At 40.9% G+C, this 22,000-nt stretch overlaps 1 protein-coding gene across 2 annotated transcripts in view; it reads left to right on the plus strand.

Moving 5' to 3' along the window:
- The window catches only part of SI (sucrase-isomaltase), a 427,600-nt gene that overhangs the window by 121,526 nt on the left and 284,074 nt on the right, over positions 1-22,000 (plus strand). For both annotated transcript variants that reach the window (XM_069727394.1, XM_069727395.1), the window contains 4 exons: positions 1,109-1,225; positions 3,218-3,372; positions 4,262-4,346; positions 14,700-14,756. In XM_069727394.1, coding sequence (XP_069583495.1) covers positions 1,109-1,225; positions 3,218-3,372; positions 4,262-4,346; positions 14,700-14,756 — 414 coding nt within the window. The remainder of the gene's footprint in view (positions 1-1,108; positions 1,226-3,217; positions 3,373-4,261; positions 4,347-14,699; positions 14,757-22,000) is intronic.

Raw genomic sequence — 22,000 nt, forward strand, 5'->3', positions numbered from 1 at the left:
TCACAGTTTCTCTTTATATGAAGCAGTTTTCAAGCATACAATGTAAATGGGTCTGACATAAACAGTACGTACATATAATCCCTTAAAACTTCACTTTTAATATTATCATGTAAAACCCAGACCCAGTATTCAAAAAACTTGGTTCAATACCATAAATGATAAAGAAAAAATAAATCAGCAGATTCATTCACCTAGAAAGGTCCTAAATAAACCTACTGCTCACACCTGCCTTGCTGTGGAGGTTGGCACCCTAAGAGACGATTTTTTGGCGCCCCCACTCAACGCAGGCTATCCCTCTCTTCCCAACAATGTCCCTCTCAATACAGGTAGGAAAACCATAAAGCTTAGAGCAGTGGTGAAAAAAAAAGATATTAAACATTAATAGATAAATCAATCACCATTTAGGCCTTGAAAGGCACCTCCGGATAGCAAAATAACCATACCAACCCAATGCATATAATTCAAATATAATGACAACCAATAGTTCAGTCCACAATCAGCTGACTATTCCTATTTTCGACCCATCATGGACAGGAGTACGAATACATATCGAGACAAATTCCATTCAGGGTCATACATTAGCCAAAGACACTATTATTGATAAATTATAAAAATAAGTTAGCATGTGTTGGTGTCACCCCGACGCGTTTCCCCGTTCTCACGGTTCATCAGGAAGAAATAGTATAGATGTTCATGATGCTTTTTTGAATACTGGGTATGGGTTTTACATGATAGTATTAAAAGTGAAGTTTTTAGGGATTATATGTACGTACCGGTACTTAGATTTATTAATTCCTAAATATATTTAGTTTTTTTTGAGTGTCATTCTGACATAAACAGCCAAGTACTTTACTTGTCTGTCTCCTTCTGTCATAGATCTGGTATGTCATGGCGTCATGCATTATTCTCTACTGCTTCATTCAAAGTTCTCAGAACAACACCTCCCCCTTTCCCATGGTGCCACCGGCCATCAGACACACATCACCTATCCAGTGAAAAATATTTATTAGGATAAAACATTTATTATAGGAAAGCCGTTCATCCTGCATAGAAGCAATATACAATATATTATATTATGGTGAAAAAACGTTCATTGTTTTGCCTTCAGATTGGTGCAGATATCTGTGGCTTCTTTGATGATTGCACTGAAGAACTATGCACTCGGTGGATGCAAGTTGGGGCATTTTATCCCTTTTCTAGAAATCACAACGCTGAAAATTACAGGGTAAGTTTTCCTAACTGAAAATTTAGACACTATATTTCAGTATGTTGCAAAAATAGTGGAAATTAGCATAGTAATAATTAGCTATTTTATCTGGTGGTATCGAGTAAAAAAATATAAACCAAACTCTCTCTCTCTCTCTCTCTATATATATATATATATATATACATATATATATATATATATATATATATGTATTTAGCCTTGACAGCTACCATACAAGGGCATCTGTCATACACATGTGTAGATAGCTCCTTATATATACTGCATATTTAACGGATGATGGTGATGGATGCCATCTTTCACTGATAGGCCATAATAGCATCCATAAACACATAGGTTATAAAAAGCTACTGAAAAGTTCATGACATATGTAATAAACATATCCCATTATTGCTTCTACAGCTGTCACAGCTGACTTTAACATAAACTTAGTAAGCTTTACCCATTGCCTACACTAAATGTAAGATATGAATGAGGCTTCATTGATTAACATATTTCTTCATGTGAGTAATGGAAAAATACGGTATTTATTTCCTTATTGGTATTTTGTACTTATTTGTACCATGCGGTATAAATGCCGACTTTATTGTATTTAAGGCTACTTTCACACTAGCGTCGGTACGGGCCCGTCGCAGTGCGTCGGGCCGACGTACTGACGCATGCTGTGAAGTAAAAGCACAACGGGGGCAGCGGATGCAGTTTTTCAATGCATCCGCTGCCCCATTGTAAGGTCCAGGGAGGAGGGGGCGGAGTTCCGGCCACGCATGCGCGGTCGGAAATGGTGGACACGGCGCACAAAAAACGTTACATGTAGCGTTTTTTGTGCCGACGGTCCGCCAAGACACGACGCACGATGGATGCGACGTGTGGCAATCTGTCGCAATGCGTCGCTAATGAAAGTCTATGGAGAAAAAACGCATCCTGCGGGCAACTTTGCAGGATGCATTTTTTTCTCCAAAAAATGACGCATTGCGACGGAGGCCAAACGACGCTAGTGTGAGAGTAGCTTAAGAGTATACATTTATTATTCTTTCATGGGGACATGTTACTGCATGACTTTTATTCCATTTTATATGGAGAAATGGGAAAAACAGTATTTCAGACTTTTTTAATTTAATTTTTATTTTTTGCACAATGGGAGATATGTATAAAACAATGACTAAGAATGGATGCCATTGAAACGTTTAGGTTTATCAAGGATATGTTTGTTCCAATGTGGCTTGTTGTCTCTCATGATGAAATAATAAACTTTTAGACTTATAGCCTACTATTTTTTGGATTTTGCTACTACTACGGCATGCTCCAGTCAGTCATGGATTTACGGTTTGGTTGGTTTGGGATAGCTAATCTATCTGGATGATAAAAATAATGTGCTAATTGTTTTTTTGAAGAGGGAAACCTTTTTTAATTAAAATTTATTGATATCAATTTCATATATAGTCACATTAGAGGATTACACCACTCATGAGTCATAAGCAACTGGTGTTGGCTGTATATTACAGTGGCTACCTACTTATGATGGCATAGGTACAAGATAACTGTGATCTTTCATTGACCGATCATTGGAGCAGAATGTCAGCGGTATATTACAACCAGCACTGTAATTTGCTCATCCACTGGATGTGCCATCATGTTTTCTTGTGGGAAGAGCATGACAAATAAGTACATCGATATAGAGGGAAGAGATTAATAAATAAAATGAAAAGATAAACTATGTGCTTGTTCTCCAAAAGGTCATATTTCTATCATAGACGCTGACGTTTATGATGTCATGCTGAAAAGCCTTATATGGGCAGAAATTCTCACATGTTACTTTATTTAAGTGGGTAAAACTTTGTGTCTGGTGATAACAATTGACCCTGAGAATTTAGAGAAGTAGATATTTATCTAATTTCTGCCCTGGTTGTTTTTTTATAGCAGAATTCTAGTACTTGTGAAAAAGTATTTTTTTAAGTATTAAAATGTTATTTTACTGATTTTATTTCACATCAGGCACAAGACCCTGCCTTCTTTGGAGCAAGTTCTGTACTTGTACAATCATCAATACATTATCTAAAGATCAGATACACTCTCCTTCCATACCTTTACACTCTCTTCTACAAAGCACATACCAAGGGAGAGACTGTAGTGAGGCCTTTACTTCATGAGTAAGTACCATCACGAAATACTATCTTAAAATCTTCTTTTTGAGACGCCCTTTTAAATATAGACTTCTTTCCTGCAGTTATGGATGCCAAAATGCAGGCATTAGTGATGAGTGAGTATACTCGTTGCTCGGGTTTTCCCGAGCACACTCGGGTGGTCTCCGAGTATTTGTTAGTGTTCAGAGATTTAGTTTTCATCGCAGCATCTGAATGATTTACAGCTACTAGACAGCTTGATTACATGTGGGGATTCCCTAGCAACCAGGCAACCCCCACATGTACTCAGGCTGGCTAGTAGCTGTAAATCATTCAGCTGAGGTGATGAAAACTAAATCTCCGAACACTAACAAATACTCGGAGGTCACCCGAGCGTGCTCAGGAAAACCCGAGCAACGAGTACACTCGCTCATCACTAGCAGGCATGAAAAAAAGAAGAACTACTATATAATTAAGAAGGAAAACAAGTTTGTCAGCAACATTTTTGTTACTAGTCTTGTTTTTTCCCTATGTCTCCCAGGCCCTGTTAGCAGAAGACAGATCTTTATAGCAGCTTGTATTCTGTGAATGAAGTGCACAAAGTCTAAGGGGCACACTGTATCAACGCTTCTTCCTCCATTGAATACAGGCTGATATGGTATTTTTTCCTACAGATGAAGCTTAGATTCTCATTTCTCTTCATGGATATTAGGATCACAGCCATTATTATGTGTTAGGAAACTACCGTATTTAGATGTTCATAATATAGAAAGTGTCTTTGTAGAGAACATTTGGCTCTTCACTTCAATATAGGTAACACGCCTCAAAATAAAAAAAAATGGCTTTTTTTAACAAATTTTATAGGCAGTGTAATATCTGATGGCTGAAACATATCTTTCTAATCCTTTATTTGTAGATTCTATTCGGATCCAGATACTTGGGCAATTGACAGACAATTTTTATGGGGACCAGGCCTTCTTATAACACCCGTTCTTGATCAGGTGCATATATGTTTTGTTCTCTTTTATAAAATTTTATCTACATTTAGTTATTGCATACTTTATTTTATTGTTTAACTAATGGGTGCAAATACTCTGGATTTATTCATGGAGTCCTGATCTCTACTATCTAAAAAAAAAAATCTGATAAATCTTCAAGAAAAGTGGTTTAGGCTTAAATAAATCTTTACTCTTTCCCTCAGGTCAATTTTAGGGCTTATATGCACAGCAAGATGACAAAAAAACTGTGGCATGCTCCTCTGGATGCTGTATAAAATGTAGATATCATTGTTGAGAAGCATATTCCTGCATATAGCAACTTGCTAAGCAACAAAGGTGGCCACTAGTGACCATTATAGCATTATAGCCTTTATCGTACAGACCATGTGCCCACATTTCAGCACATGCCTTATAAACACCTCCATATTGTATCACCCTATTGTGTGCTCTGTTTCCCTATTTTAGACTTTTTTATAGAACACACCTACAGTTTTCTTGTGCAGACATACAGTGGGGCAAAAAAGTATTTAGTCAGTCAGCAATAGTGCAAGTTTCACCACTTAAAAAGATGAGAGGCGTCTGTAATTTACATCATAGGTAGACCTCAACTATGGGAGACAAACTGAGAAAAAAAATCCAGAAAATCACATTGTCTGTTTTTTTATCATTTTTTTTTGCATATGATGGTGGAAAATAAGTATTTGGTCAGAAACAAACAATCAAGATTTCTGGCTCTCACAGACCTGTAACTTCTTCTTTAAGAGTCTCCTCTTTCCTCCACTCATTACCTGTAGTAATGGCACCTGTTTAAACTTGTTATCAGTATAAAAAGACACCTGTGCACACCCTCAAACAGTCTGACTCCAAACTCCACTATGGTGAAGACCAAAGAGCTGTCAAAGGACACCAGAAACAAAATTGTAGCCCTGCACCAGGCTGGGAAGACTGAATCTGCAATAGCCAACCAGCTTGGAGTGAAGAAATCAACAGTGGGAGCAATAATTAGAAAATGGAAGACATACAAGACCACTGATAATCTCCCTCGATCTGGGGCTCCACGCAAAATCCCACCCCGTGGGGTCAGAATGATCACAAGAACGGTGAGCAAAAATCCCAGAACCACGCAGGGGGACCTAGTGAATGAACTGCAGAGAGCTGGGACCAATGTAACAAGGCCTACCATAAGTAACACACTACGCCACCATGGACTCAGATCCTGCAGTGCCAGACGTGTCCCACTGATTAAGCCAGTACATGTCCGGGCCCGTCTGAAGTTTGCTAGAGAGCATTTGGATGATCCAGAGGAGTTTTGGGAGAATGTCCTATGGTCTGATGAAACAAAACTGGAACTGTTTGGTAGAAACACAACTTGTCGTGTTTGGAGGAAAAAGAATACTGAGTTGCATCCATCAAACACCATACCTACTGTAAAGCATGGTGGTGGAAACATCATGCTTTGGGGCTGCTTCTCTGCAAAGGGGCCAGGACGACTGATCCGGGTACATGAAAGAATGAATGGGGCCATGTATCGTGAGATTTTGAGTGCAAACCTCCTTCCATCAGCAAGGGCATTGAAGATGAAACGTGGCTGGGTCTTTCAACATGACAATGATCCAAAGCACACCGCCAGGGCAACGAAGGAGTGGCTTCGTAAGAAGAATTTCAAGGTCCTGGAGTGGCCTAGCCAGTCTCCAGATCTCAACCCTATAGAAAACCTTTGGAGGGAGTTGAAAGTCCGTGTTGCCAAGCGAAAAGCCAAAAACATCACTGCTCTAGAGGAGATCTGCATGGAGGAATGGGCCAACATACCAACAACAGTGTGTGGCAACCTTGTGAAGACTTACAGAAAACGTTTGACCTCTGTCATTGCCAACAAAGGATATATTACAAAGTATTGAGATGAAATTTTGTTTCTGACCAAATACTTATTTTCCACCATAATATGCAAATAAAATGATAAAAAAACAGACAATGTGATTTTCTAGATTTTTTTTTCTCAGTTTGTCTCCCATAGTTGAGGTCTACCTATGATGTAAATTACAGACGCCTCTCATCTTTTTAAGTGGTGGAACTTGCACTATTGCTGACTGACTAAATACTTTTTTGCCCCACTGTAGCTGGTATAGAGAGTTTTGTTAACAATGCTTCCAATGTAGAAGTCTGGAAATTAGTTCTCCTTCAGGAGTTAGAAAACTATTCCTCTATTGCTGCCCATAGATTGATTGACACAAAAATCTTGAAGCATGAAATGGTAGTTCAACCCTATCATATACCCAACTGTGATGGGCACAAGTGTCCACAAACAGCTATTTGGTTGAGCTGAAATCTCTAGTCATACTCCAATTTGTTTATAGGGTTTTTATTTTCATTTTTCTGATTTCCCGTTGTTTTAGGAAATCCACATATTCATTAGGAGCAATAGACTGACACAGACTATCTTTTGTAATGAAGTTTTTAATGTGCAAAGGTCTTTGTGAAGGAACTGGAGCAGAGTCAGCTATGCAATCACCTATTGTAAATGGTGGATCCAGCTATGTAGAGTGATGTTATCAGTAGTGTTGAGCATTCCGATACCGCAAGTAATTCCGATATCGAGATCCGATACTTTTGTGGTATCGGGTATCGGTATCGGATCCATATGGATGTGTAAAATAAAGAATTAAAATAAAAAATATTCACCTCTCCGGCGGCCCCTGGACATCACGCTGGTAACCGGCAGGCTTCTTTGTTTAAAATGCGCGTGTTTAGAACCTGCGAATGACGTCGCGGCTTCTGATTGGTCGCGTGCCGCCCATGTGACCGCCACGCGACCAATCAGAAGCCGTGACGTCATTCGCAGGTCCTAAATTCCTAGAATTAGGAGTTTAGTGAATGAGAATGACGTCGCGGCTTCTGATTGGTCGCGTGGCGGTCACATGGGCGGCACGCGACCAATCAGAAGCCGCGACGTCATTCGCAGGTCCTAAACGCGCGCATTTTAAACAAAGAAGCCTGCCGGTTACCAGCGTGATGTCCAGGGGCCGCCAGAGAGGGGAATATATCAATATTTTTTTATTTTAATTCTTTATTTTACACATTAATATGGATCCCAGGGCCTGAAGGAGAGTTTCCTCTCCTTCAGACCCTGGGAACCATCAGGATACCTTCCGATACTTGGTGTCCCATTGACTTGTATTGGTATCGAATATCGGTATCGGCGATATCCGATATTTTTCGGGTATTGGCCGATACTATCCGATACCGATACTTTCAAGTATCGGACGGTATCGCTCAACACTAGTTATCAGACAATATAATTAAGTCTCTGCTGATAAGGACAAAATCAAAAGAAAGTCAAAAACACATCCATTAAAGTAACAGGAACACACTCTTTTGAAATATGACTACAAAGACCTAACAGCCACCCTAATCCCCACTGAGAGAGAAACTAGTTTCCATAATATGATAAAATCTGATTTTTATTAGGCATATTTAAGCCCTTAGTGACCAAGCAAATTTTGGCCTTAATGACCAAACCGCCATATTTTACAATTCTGATCAGTGTCACTTTATGTGGTAATAACTCTGGAACGCTTCAACGGATCCCACTGATTCTGAAATTGCTTTTCGTTGCATATTGTACTTCATGATAGTGGTAACATATCTTCCTTATAACTTGCATATATTTATGAAAAAATGGAAATTTTGCAAAAAATTGAAAATTTAGCAATTTTCAAACTTTTAATTTTTGGGCCCTTAAATCAGAGACTTTTGTGACACAAAGTACTTCATAAATAAAATTTCCTATTTTTTTGTTAGAAAGCTAGAAAGGTTAACCCCTTCATGACCTTCGGATTTTTCATTTTTCCATGTTCGTTTTTCAGAGCAATAACTTTTCTATTTTGCCATCAATTTGGCCATGTGAGGGCTTATTTTTTGCGGGACGAGTTGTACTTTTGAACGAAATAATTGGTTTTAGCATGTCATGTACTAGAAAACGGGAAAAAAATTCCAAGTGCGGTGAAATTGCAAAAAAAGTGCAATCCCACACGTGTTTTTTGTTTGGCTTTTTTGCTAGGTTCACTAAATGCTAAAACTGACCTGACATTATGATTCTCCAGGTCAGTAGGAGTTCATAGACACCTAACATGACTAGGTTATTTTTTAACTAAGTGGTGAAAAAAAATCCCAAACTTTGCTAAAAAAAAAAAATTGTGCCATTTTCCGATACTCGTAGCGTCTCCATTTTTCATGATCTGGGGTCGGTTGAGGGCTTACTTTTTGCGTGCCGAGATAACGTTTTTAATGATAGCATTTTGGTGCAGAAAAGTTCTTTTGATCGCCCGTTATTGCATTCTAATGCAATGTTGTGGCGACCAAAAAAACGTAATTCTGGCGTTTCTAATTTTTTTCTCGCTACGCTGTTTAGCGATCAGGTTAATGCTTTTTTTTAATTGATAGATCGGGCGATTCTGAACACGGCGATACCAAATGTGTGTAGATTTGATTTTTTTTTATTGATTTATTTTGATTGGGGCGAAAGGGGGGTGATTTAAACTTTTATATTTTTATTTATTTTTTTCACATTTTTTTCACTTTTTTTTTTACTTTTGCCATGAGGCTAGAAGCAGGCACAGCACGATCGCCTCTGCTACATAGCAGCGATCTGATGTTCGCTGCTATGTAGCAGAAAATCAGGTGTGCTGTGAGCGCTGACCACAGGGTGTCTGCGTTTGACAGCGACATTTAGCTAGTTAATAGGCGCGGGCAGATCGTGATTCTGCCCGTGCCTATTACAGGCACATGTCAGCTGTTCAAAACAGCTGACATGTCCCGGCTTTGATGCGGGCTCACCGCCGGAGCCCGCATCAAAGCGGGGCTTCTGACCTCGGACGTACTATTCCGTCTGAGTTCAGTAAGGGGTTAAAGAAGCTAACCAGAGATTTCTCATTTTTTCAACAAAATTTACAAAACCATTTTTTAGCGCCCACATTACATTTGAAGTGAATTTGGGTGGCATACTGTATATAACAGCAGTTAATTAACTCTTCAGGTGCTTTACATAAACTAAAGCAATGTGAAAGGAAAAAATTAACATTTTTTCACCAAAATATTACTTTAGCTCCAAATTTGTTAATTATACAAGGGTAACAGGTGAAAATGAGCCTTAAAATTTGTTAAGCAATTTCTCCTGATTATGCCGATACCCCATATGTGGGTGAAATGGTACACATGGTACATGGTACACATTGTAGGTCTCGGAATGGAAAGAGCACACATTGAATTTTCAAACACAAAAATGGCTGGAATCGAGAGCGGAAGCCATGTCGCATTTGGAGAGCCCCTGATGCGCCTTATCAGTGGAAACCCCCCACAAGAGACCTCATTTTGGCAACTAGACCCCTTAAGGAATGTATCTGGAAATGTGGTGAGCACTTTGAACCCCCAGATGCTTCATATAAATTCATGACATTGAGCTGTGAAAATAAAAAATCACGTTACCCACAGAAATGTACTTTTAACCCCAATTTTTTTATTTTCAAAAGGGTAAAAGAAGAAAATCTATCCCAAATTTGTTGTACAATTTCCACTGAGTGATGTTTTGGAATGCAGACTTTGATGGAATGGTCTGCGAGCGTCATGTAGCATTTGGAGAGCCCCTTAGGTGCCCAAACAGTAAAAAAAGACACAAGTTACCCCATTTTGGAACCTACACACCTCAGGAATTTTATCCAGGGGTATACTGCGCATTTTGATCCCAAAGGAACTACACTTAGTTTGATAAAATTAGGTAGTCATACAGAATTTTGTTGTCTTTCTTCACGAAAAAACGAACCCCATAGTTTATTATGCAATTTGTCTTGAATGCGACTATACCTCATATATGGTCAAAAACATTTGCTTGGGCACATGATAGGCCTAGGAAAGGAAAGAGTGCTATTAGCCAGGAATAGATTGTGAATGCCATGTCACATTTCAAGAGCCCCTGACATGTGAAAATAGCAGATTCCCCCACAAGTGACCCCATTTTGGAAATTAGACACCTCAAGAAATGTATCTATGGAGGATGTAGTGAGCATTTTGAACTCATAGGTGCCTCTGTATTTTGTGATGTGAAAATATGACATTTTAGCGGTAAAAATGTAACTTTTGTATTTGCTGCAAATTGGTCAGGTGCACAACGGTTAATAGGTAGAACTAGACCCCACAATTTATTGCACAATTTTTTCCAAACACTGTGCTGCCCCATGTGTTTTCAGAAATTACTGTCAGGCCACATGTCAGGGTGGAATGAGCACTATTTGTCTTTTGGTGCACAGATTTTGCTAGAATAGTTTGCTGGTGACATTTGCTGAGGATCAAAGGTGCCAGTACAGCAGGAAACCCCGAAGTGACATCATTATAGAAACTGCACCTCTCAATTCATTTATGGCTGTAGTGACTATTTTGTAATAATAATAAATACTAATCTTTATTTTTATATAGTGCTAACATATTCCGCAGTGCTTTACAGTTTGCACACATTATCATCGCTGTCCCTGATGGGGCTCACAATTTAAATTCCCTATCAGTATGTCTATGTCTATGCATCATCCATGCCAGGCCTTTTTTCTGTAGAATTGCAAATCTGCCAGTCTAGTGACCATACATTGTGTCACCATGCAGTGTAGAGCCCCCATATATTGTAGCACACCCATACATTGTGCCCAGCTTGTGCTTCAGGCCATACGCACCCATAAATTAAATGCATTCTCTCCATTAATTTGCCAAACATGTGGCTACTTACTGTGGTTTAGGCACAGTGGGGCTCAGAAGAAGGGGGTATTTGGATTTGGGAGCGCAGAATTCACTAGATTTTATTTGAGGGGGTTGGGTCATGTCACTTTTCTGGAGTCTTTGTTCTACCAGTAAGGTGGGAACTCATTTTATGTCCAGTGATAGATCATGGACCTGATTGGGGCATGGTTTTTATTGGAAACATTTTGGGGTAAATAATAGTTTTTGATCTTTTTCAGTATCACATTCTTGTGTTCTACGCTGAGCACTTACTTCTGTGTTTCTGTATAAATCATACAACAATTCAATTCAGAGGAAACCCCTAACAAAACCTGCCATAATAAGGCAGATGGAGACTCTTCATACTCCAATTGCCGTCTGCTCTGGTAGTATCCATCTTTTTAAACGTGCACAGATATGTGCACTTGTTTGCCTAAAAAGATGCCTAAAATGATGTGACACTGCTGGATCAGCGACCAGTCGAAAGTTATTCCATCTGACTCTTAAATGAGTGGTTCCATGTAGTGTTTTGTCTGAATCGTGTTTTTGGGGAGTTTACATGGAAACCCCAATGTAAGCGTTCAACGGAGAGTGCATGATAAATGTGCGCCGAACCCTATTCTGATTTTTGGGAGACAGAATGAACAAATAGACGGCAGTCCAAGAATAGTTCTTATTTTTTTATGTAGTTTACTGTGCAGTAAAAGTGATAAGGCGGATTAATAAATCAGGTTGATGCGATTAGTGCTAACAGATTTATATAGTTCTTTTTTATGTTTTGCTATTATCACACAGTAAAATTGCATTTTAATAAAAAGTAGTTTTTTTGTCACCATATTCTGAGAGCTGTAACTTTTATATTTTTTGGGAGCTGTATGAGGGTGTATTTTTTGCTGGAAGAGTTGTAGATTTTTTTGGTACCATTTTGGGGCGCATATTATGTTTTTGATTGCTTTTTCATCCAGATTTTTCAGACACAGAATCGACAAAACCCAGCAATTCAGCTATTCCATGCGGTAAAAATGAACGATTTGTTCGTAGGGTCGGTACGATTACAGCTATATCAGTTTTTTAATTTGTTTATGCTTTCCTCTTTTTACAGACTAAAAACAATATTTTACAAAAATTCATTTTTTTGCATCATCATATTGTGAGAGCTGTAATATTTTTATTTGTTTGCCGAATAGGCCATGCTAGAGCTTTGTTTTTTGCGGGACGGTTTGGCATTTTTATTTGTGCAAACATTTTTACCTGTGCCTTTTTTATCACTTTTTATTCACTTTTTTATGAGTGTGATAAAAAAGTGACATTTTTGGCATGCTTTTAATTAATTTTTTTTACAAAGTTCACCAAATGGAATAAATAACATGCCTGTTTTATAGAGTGGGTCATTACAAATGAGGCGATATCAATTTCGCTATGTTATTTTATACTTTTGTTGTTTATTTTTGTTTTATCACAACGCTGCATTTTGAGTGGCGAAACAGATTTTAGTGATTTGTGTGCACTTTTTGTGTTTTTTTTTTACAAATTTCATTTGACCTTTTTTAACTTTTTTTCACTTAGTCCTACTGTAGAACATGTATAATTTTCATTTTGATCACATGTCTCATACACTGCTTTACTCATGTGCAGCAGTGTATAATACTGTCAGTGTCTCACTGACAGCGCCTGTGAGAGCCAGCTTATTGCTGGTTCTCACAGGCTACCATACTCCGGGGTCATCACATGACTTCAGGATGCTATTGTAACCATCAGAACCTGCGATTCTTATCGCGAGGGTCCAATGGTTATTAAGAGGGTCTTGTGACCCCCTTGCAACAATGTAAATACTGCTGTCGGGATTGACAGCGGTATTTAAGGGGTTAATTGGCTTCATTTGGTCGCAAATCTTTAAAGATTGTGATATAAAAAAGTGTAATGCAAAAACCTAATTTAATGCAACAGTTCAATTTCTGATGACACATCTTTTTTTCAATGTGAAATTATTTGTAACGGCTCTAATGCAACTGAATGAAAAAAAAGGAGTTTAAAAAATAAGTTTTAATTTAAAAAATCTTCTACTTTTTTGGTATTTATAACTGCTAGGCAGATTTATCTGGCTTCTTGGAGTCAAACATCAAAGAAATCATTTGAAATTATATCCTGTGGGCCACTTCCTTCCTTCTGTCCTCTATCACCTGCTAATTTGCAAAATATTTGTTAAGTAAGAGTGCGTGACAGGTAGGGGTTAGTAAAGACCCCATATAAATTACATAAAAGTCTTATTCAGCTGATTTAACCAGTGTCGGACTAATGACTAATGTTCAATGGGCGTCTGCCCACGGGAGTTCAATCAACGGTGATAAGATGCTGCCAAATTATTCTGGCAGTGGTTCTCTAATAAAAACACAGAAACAGTTGGCAAAGACAAACATTTTTCAGTATGGGGGATTTGGGAGAGATAACTGCTTCTCCGAAGTACAGCAGAAATCGAATGTGTTTGGGGGCTTTAATTGCTCTCTCTTCTGATCCTCCATGTGCCATAATTTTCTGCTTCTAGGGGAGCACTAATTTCCTCAGGAGCATTGATTTTAGAGTAGAATATATCTTTACACTATCTACACCAGTGCATAGAGGCTGCATGCACATTAATCCTATGACTGCAGCTTAACACTGCATAGTATGGGTTTGTAATTTGCTACCATGAAAATGAATGATCTATGTCAGGGGTGGGGAACTTCAGGCCCCAGGGCTATTTACGACCCCCCTCGATGACATTTTATCAGGCCCCCAAGCAGATTCTCAGGGACCTCATTCTTGGACAAGGAGGTGTATCTGGTTGCCCCAGCTCATTAATTTCTTCTTGCTCTGTTAGCACACACTTGCAGTGTTCATTACTGAACATTGAAGGGCATGCAATGAAAGATTACGTCCTTAAGAGTGTTACATAAGTGTGTCTTAGACCCTAAGCACACATTTTGCTTTCGGCAATGTTTGGTTATGGCTCATTGTGGAATTTTTGATGTTTGTAAATATGTACTGTAAGGTATTGTTTAGCATTTTATTTAGGAGTAATGCATCAGGCACTCGTCACAACAAAAACTCTTTAGAGGGATTTACAGTATTAATGCTGGCGTCAAAAAGTCACAAATTTTCAACTGTTGCCTTTGTTGTAAAAAGATTCCAGACCTTATATCTTTTGCATCAGCCAATAAACTTTTGTTAAAAAAAAAACAACAAAGTGCATGTGATTTCACAAAATAAGCATGGCCTATAGCTGTGCAACAAATTTACTGTAATATACGCTTAAAAACTGGAGTACATAGTAACTGAAATCTACTAAAACTTAGGGCTGGCATTGAATTTGTCTTCTACAGCATGGACAAGACAAATGTGCACCAACTATATTAAGAGGAGTGGCCTTTTAATAATCTGAGCACACCTTATTCCAACATTCTATTGGTCCATAGCGTACAAAATGATTAAAAATGAATGTAGCCTGAATGTCTAGATGACCTATGATCATCCTTACTTTGCCAGTGTTCTAATGTATATTTATTATCCAATGCATAAATGTTATATACTATCTAAAAACTGTTGAACTATTTGTCATTTTAGAATACTGAAACTGTCAATGCCTACATTCCTGATGCTGTATGGTATGATTATGAAACAGTAAGTCAATAATTTTAACAAGTAATTATAACAAATTCTATAATTTATTTAGCAGTAAAGTTAAATTTAGTTGCTATGTTAGAGATGAATAATTATGAACTGTATTGGTCAAATGTTTGCACACAACTGTTCATGCAGTGGTTTTCGGTATTCTTATTGAAATGTGCAAATTGTAGATTCAGACTAAAGGCAGAAAGAAGGAACACATGTGGAAACATGGATTAAGGAATTGTGTTAAGCAATCCTGAATATGTGTGTTTAACCATTGCTTTGTCAAAGTAACCCAATTTTACACTGTTAACAGCTTTTCACATCATTGGCATCTACTCAATCAGTTTTGTCAGGTAATGACTTGAGGTACCGTCACATTTAGCGACGCTGCAGCGATATAGACAACGATGCCGATCGCTGCAGCATCGCTGTTTAGGTCGTTGTGTGGTCGCTGAAGAGCTGTCCCACAGACAGCTCTCCAACGACCAACAATGCCGAAGTCCCCGGGTAACCAGGGTAAACATCGGGTTACTAAGCGCAGGGTCGCGCTTAGTAACCCGATGTTTACCCTGGTAACCATTGTAAAAAGTAAAAAAAAACAAACAGTACATACTTACATTCCGGTGTCTGTCACATCCCTTGGCGTCAGCTTCCCTGCACTGTGTCAGCGCCAGCCGGCCTTAAAGCAGAGCACAGCGGTGACATCACCGCTGTGCTCTGCTTTACGGCCGGCCGGCGCTGACACAGTCAGTGCGGGAAGCTGATGCCGGGGGACGTGACAGACACCGGAATGTAAGTATGTACTGTTTGTTTTTTTAACTTTTACAATGGTAACCAGGGTAAATATCGGGTTACTAAGCGCGGCCCTGCGCTTAGTAACCCGATATTTACCCTGGTTACCAGTGAACACATCACACACGCCGATCCAGCGATGACAGTGACCAAAAAAAAGGTCCTGATCATTCCCAGCGACCAACGATCTCCCAGCAGGGGCCTGATCGTTGGTCGCTGTCACGCATAACGATTTCGTTAACGATATCGTTGCTACGTCACAAAAAGCAACGATTTCGTTAACTAAATCATTATGTGTGAAGGTACCTTTGGAATAGCTTACAGTGGTCAGGCATGCCATGTCAAGAGCTCAGATACAGTAATACACAGCTACCAAGTAGCAAACACATTTTAACAACTGTGTACATGTGACTGAAAAGCAGGCCTTCATGGTTGAATTGCTGCAAAGAAGACATGAATAAGAACCGCAAACAAGAAGAAGAAATTTATTTCAGTAAAGTAATGCAAGAAATTATATATGGAAATTAAGTTAGTGGAAATATGTGCTGTGGTCTAATGAATCACATTTTTAGATTTTTTTGTACCAACTGCCATGTCTTTGTTAGACAGAAAAGTTTATCAGATGGTTTCTGTCATGCTCGAACCTAAACTAGATGGCAAGAGCATGGGGAAGTCGCCCCACTGTGCCACAAACCTGACTACCCTGGAAGAGGCATGACAAAGCAGCTATCTTGGTGTTCACTGGAGCCTCTGATGGTGAGGTCAGGCTTGTGCGGCAGGTTGCTGCCAGGTACCACTCCAGGGTGGTGTCTGGCTGTGGCTGCTGATCCCACTGGGGGATGGAACACTGGCAGACAGGCGGGCACAGCTGAGACACTGGCTGGCGGGCACGGCTGAGACACTGGCAGGCAGGCAAGGTTGAGACACTGGCAGGTGGGCACGGCTGAGACACTGGCAGGGGGGCACAGCTGGGACAGAAGGTTCAGGGACTTACTCAGAAGGGACAGGGATTGACTCACGGGCAGGTGTGATTGATACAGGGAACAGGTAGAGACCGGTACACATTGGAGGAGCAGGGAGTGATTCGGGAAGAACAGGAACATGGACAGGTGTGAGTGGGATATGAGAACAGGTTGGGACCTGTTCAGACTCGAGGAGCAGGGACTGATTCAGGCAGGACAGGAACACGGACAGGTATGAGTGAAGTATGGGAACAGATAGGGACCTGTTCAGACAGTAAGCACAAAGGCCCACGAGATATGGAATGAAAGCAGAGCGGAACCGCAAGGAGCGGAGCAGGGCAGAACCGCAAGGAGCGGAGCAGGGCAGAACCACAAGGAGTGGAGCTGCAGAGCAAGAGCAGAGCGAGAGCAGAAAGGAGCCGAGCAGAGCAAGAGCTGAGCGGACCTGCAGAGCGAGAGCTGAGTGGAGCAACAGAGTAAGACCTGAGCAAAGCCGTAGAGCAACAGCTCAGCAGAGCCGTAGAGCATAAGCAGAGTCGCAGAACGGGAGCAGAGGGGAGCCACAGAGCGAGAGCGGAGCAGAGACACAGAGCGAGAGGTTGTGGCGAGCAGAGTGGAGCTGCATGGTGCGCAGCAGAGAAGAATAGGGCAGAACAGGAAGGAGTGAACACATGGGAAAACACAGCGAAATAGGAAAGGCTACAGACAGAGATATGAACAGACAGAGGAATAGGACTAAGTTCAGAACGAAAAAAGGCAAGGGACAAGGACACAGACCAGGGTACTAAGCCCCACTGGGTGATTAAAATAGCAGGACAGGGCCTGGCACCTCATCAGCAAGACACTGACTGAGGAAGTAAGTTGCTCATGCATTTCCCTAAGGGTTGAAATGCCTTAACCCCTTCATGACCCAGCCTATTTTGACCTTAATGACCTGGCCGTTTTTTGCAATTCTGACCAGTGTCCCTTTATGAGGTAATAACTCAGGAACACTTCAACGGATCCTAGCGGTTCTGAGATTTTTTTTTGTGTGACATATTGGGCTTCATGTTAGTCGTAAATTTAGGTCAATAAATTCTGCGTTTATTTGTGATAAAAATGGAAATTTGGCGAAAATTTTGAAAATTTCGCAATTTTCACATTTTGAATTTTTATTCTGTTAAACCAGAGAGTTATGTGACACAAATAAGTTAATAAATAACATTTCCCACATGTCTACTTTACATCAGCACAATTTTGGAAACAAAATTTTTTTTTGCTAGGAAGTTATAAGGGTTAAAATTTGACCAGCGATTTCTCATTTTTACAACGAAATTTACAAAACCATTTTTTTTAGGGACCACCTCAAATTTGAAGTCAGTTTGAGGGGTCTATATGGCTGAAAATACCCAAAAGTGACACCATTCTAAAAACTGCACAAAACCACATTCAAGAAGTTTATTAACCCTTCAGGTGCTTTACAGCAGCAGAAGCAACATGGAAGGAAAAAATGAACATTTAACTTTTTAGACACAAAAATGACCTCTTAGCAACAATTTTTTTATTTTCCCAATGGTAAAAGGAGAAACAGAACCACGAAAGTTGTTGCACAATTTGTCCTGAGTACGCTGATACCTCATATGTGGGGGTAAACCACTGTTTGGGCGCACGGCAGGGCTTGGAAGGGAAGGAGGGCCATTTGACTTTTTAAATGAAAAATTGGCTCCAATCTTTAGCGGACACCATGTCATGTTTGGAGAGCCCCCTTGTGCCTAAAAATTGGAGCTCCCCACAAGTGACCCCATTTTGTAAAGTAGACGCCCCAATGAACTTATCTAGATGCATAGTGAGCACTTTAAACCCCCAGGTGCTTCACAAATTGATCCGTAAAAATGAAAAAGTACTTTTTTCGCAAAAAAAAATTTTAGCCTCAATTTTTTCATTTTCACATGGGCAACAGGAAAAAATGGATCATAAAATTTGTTGGGCAATTTCTCCTGAGTACACCGATACCTCACATGTGGGGGTAAACCACTGTTTGGGCACATGGTAAGGCTCGGAAGGGAAGGAGCACCATTTGACTTTTTGAGTGAAAAATTATCTCCATCGTTAGCGGACACCATGTCGCGTTTGGAGAGCCCCTGTGTGCCTAAACATTGGAGCTCCCCCCAGATGCGACCCCATTTTGGAAACTGGACCCCCTAAGGAACTTACCTAGATGCCTAGTGAACACTTTAAACCCCCAGGTGCTTCACAAATTGATCCGTAAAAATGAAAAAGTACTTGTTTTTCACAAAAAATTTATTTTCGCCTCAATTTTTTCATTTTCACATGGGCAATAGGATAAAATGGATCCTAAAATTTGTTGGGCAATTTCTCCCGAGTACGCTGATACATCATATGTGGGGTAAACCACTGTTTGGACACACGGCAGGGCTCGGAAGGGAAGGCGCGCCATTTGACTTTTTAAATGGAAAACTAGCTCCAATTGTTAGCGGACACCATGACGCGTTTGGAGAGCCCCTGTGTGCCTAAACATTGGAGCTCCCCCACAAGTGACCCCATTTTGGAAACTAGACCCTCCATGGAACTTATCTAGATGCCCATTGAGCACTTTAAACCCCCAGGTGCTTCACAGAAGTTTATAATGCAGAGCCATGAAAATAAAAAATAATTTTTCTTTCCTCAAAAATGATTTTTTAGCCTGGATTTTCCTATTTTGCCAAGGGTAATAGGAGAAATTAGACCCCAAATGTTGTTGTCCAGTTTGTCCTGAGTACACTGATACCCCATATGTGGGGGTAAACTACTGTTTGGGCGCATGGTAGGGCACGGAAGGGAAGGCACGCCATGTTAGGGCTAGCGAAACGCACCAAATAATAAGACAGATAGAGTATGGTGCGTTCGCAGCCCGGGGTCCACCGTGCAGAGATGGAACCTGCTGCCAAGTAATGACGGACTATATGGCGGTACTCATAAGTATACACACATGGGTTAAACTTCACCCAGCGTGAAGGAAGCGATCCTGTTGCGTCACAGGTCCGCGGTACCGCACATAGAGCGCGAGCAAGTAGTCAGCGAACTCAACCCCAACTAGGATTGAAGTCCGATTAGACACTTGCTGGCACAACACCGCAACTGGGTGCGTAAGGAAACTAAATAATAATATTAAAGCACAAGAGTGCATGCGGTGCCGCACTGACGAACGCCACTAACCACCCAGGCTTGGGTAAGGAAAGCACAGAGGAAGTGCACGGCGCCGTACTGGCGGTCACAGCAACTGGACGCTGTAATGTGTGATTAGTGCTGTAGGATAAGTCGGGCGCTAGACAGCAAACATACACCTTCCGCGAACAGACATTCAATAGGGAGGGTTATTTAAAGAGCGACTTTCACTCACAACATACACACATTAACAATTGTACACTAGCCCATGGCCGTGCGGTCATGCGCAGTTTATATAGTTGCAGCACAGGAAGTGGCCACAGAAACTTTGCCCTTCCAAGACCTGCCAAGAGGACCAATGGAATGTGCTGCAGAGCCTGAGCACATGACCCTCGATCTCCAACGGGAGATCTTGCCCTGGGCATGCTCAGTGTGTGCAGACAAGGACTTAGTCCCAGAGAAGTCCGCTCGCTGCTGACCAGCACTGGCTTTAATAGCAGAAGCTGAAGAAGCAGCAGTAACTCTCTGTACAGAGTGAGACCGAGCAAGACGCTGGGACCGACGTCCCTGCTGAGCAGACTCCACTGCGGCTGGATAAGAATGGGAGACCACAGCGGAGATGGCTTCAGATTCCCCCTGTGCAGAAGCGGGAACTCGAGACCTAACACGCCATTTGGCTTTTTAAATGGAAAATTAGCTCCATTCATTAGCGGACACCATGTCACGTTTGGAGAGCCCCTGTGTGCCTAAACATTGGAGATCCCCCACAAATGACCCCATTTTGGAAACTAGACCCCCAAAGGAACTAATCTAGATGTGTGGTGAGCACTTTGAACTCCCAAGTGCTTCACAGAAGTTTATAACGCAGAGCCATGAAAATAAAAAATAAAATTATTTTCTCAAAAATGATTTTTTAGCCCACAATTTTTTATTTTCCCAAGGGTAGCAGGAGAAATTTGACCCCAAAAGTTGTTGTCCAGTTTCTCCTGAGTACGCTGATACCCCATATGTGGGGGTAAACCACTGTTTGGGCACATGCTGGGGCTCGGAAGTGAAGTAGTGACGTTTTGAAATGCAGACTTTGATGGAATGCTCTGCGGGTGTCACGTTGCGTTTGCAGAGCCCCTGATGTGGCTAAACAGTAGAAAACCCCCACAAGTGACCCTATTTTGGAAACTAGACCCCGAAAGGAACTTATCTAGATGTGTGGTGAGCACTTTGAACCCCCAAGTGCTTCACAGAAGTTTATAACGCAGAGCCGTGAAAATAATAAATACGTTTTCTTTCCTCAAAAATAATTATTTAGCCCAGAATTTTTTAATTTTCCCAAGGGTGACAGGATAAATTGGACCCCAAAAGTTGTTGTCCAGTTTCTTCTGAGTACGCTGATACCCCATGTGTGGGGGTAAACCACTGTTTGGGCACACGTCGGGGCTCAGAAGGGAAGTAGTGACTTTTGAAATGCAGACTTTGATGGAATGGTCTGCGGGCGTCACATTGCGTTTGCAGAGCCCCTGGTGTGCCTAAACAGTAGAAACCCCCCACAAGTGACCCCATTTTGGAAACTAGACCCCCCCAAGGAACTTATCTAGATATGTGGTGAGCACTTTGAACCCCCAAGTGCTTCACAGACGTTTACAACACAGAGCCGTGAAAATAAAAAATCATTTTTCTTTCCTCAAAAATGATGTTTTTGCAAGCAATTTTTTATTTTCACAAGGGTAACAGGGGAAATTGGACCCCAGTTATTGTTGCACAGTTTGTCCTGAGTGTGCTGGTACCCCATATGTGGGGGTAAACCACTGTTTGGGCACACGTCAAGGCTCGGAAGTGAGGGAGCACCATTTGACTTTTTGAATACAAGATTGGCTGGAATCAATTGTGGCGCCATGTTGCGTTTGGAGACCCCTGATGTGCCTAAACAGTGGAAACCCCTCAATTCTAACTCAAACACTAACCCCAACACACCCCTAACCCTAATCCCAACTGTAGCCATAACCTTTATCACAACCTTAACCCCAACACACCCCTAACCACAACCCTAACCCCAACACACCCCTAACCCTAACCACAACTCTAATTCCAACCCTAACCCTAAGGCTATATGCCCACGTTGCGGATTCGTGTGAGATTTTTCAGCACCATTTTTGAAAAATCCGCGGGTAAAAGGCACTGCGTTTTACCTGCGGATTTACTGCGGATTTCCAGTGTTTTTGTGCGGATTTCACCTGTGGATTCCTATTGAGGAACAGGTGTAAAACGTTGCGGAATCCGCACAAAGAATTGACATGCTGCGGAAAATACAACGCAGCGTTTCCGCACGGTATTTTCCACACCATGGGCACAGTGGATTTG

This window comes from Ranitomeya imitator, chromosome 5 (assembly GCF_032444005.1).
Source record: "Ranitomeya imitator isolate aRanImi1 chromosome 5, aRanImi1.pri, whole genome shotgun sequence".
Taxonomy (NCBI): domain Eukaryota; kingdom Metazoa; phylum Chordata; class Amphibia; order Anura; family Dendrobatidae; genus Ranitomeya; species Ranitomeya imitator.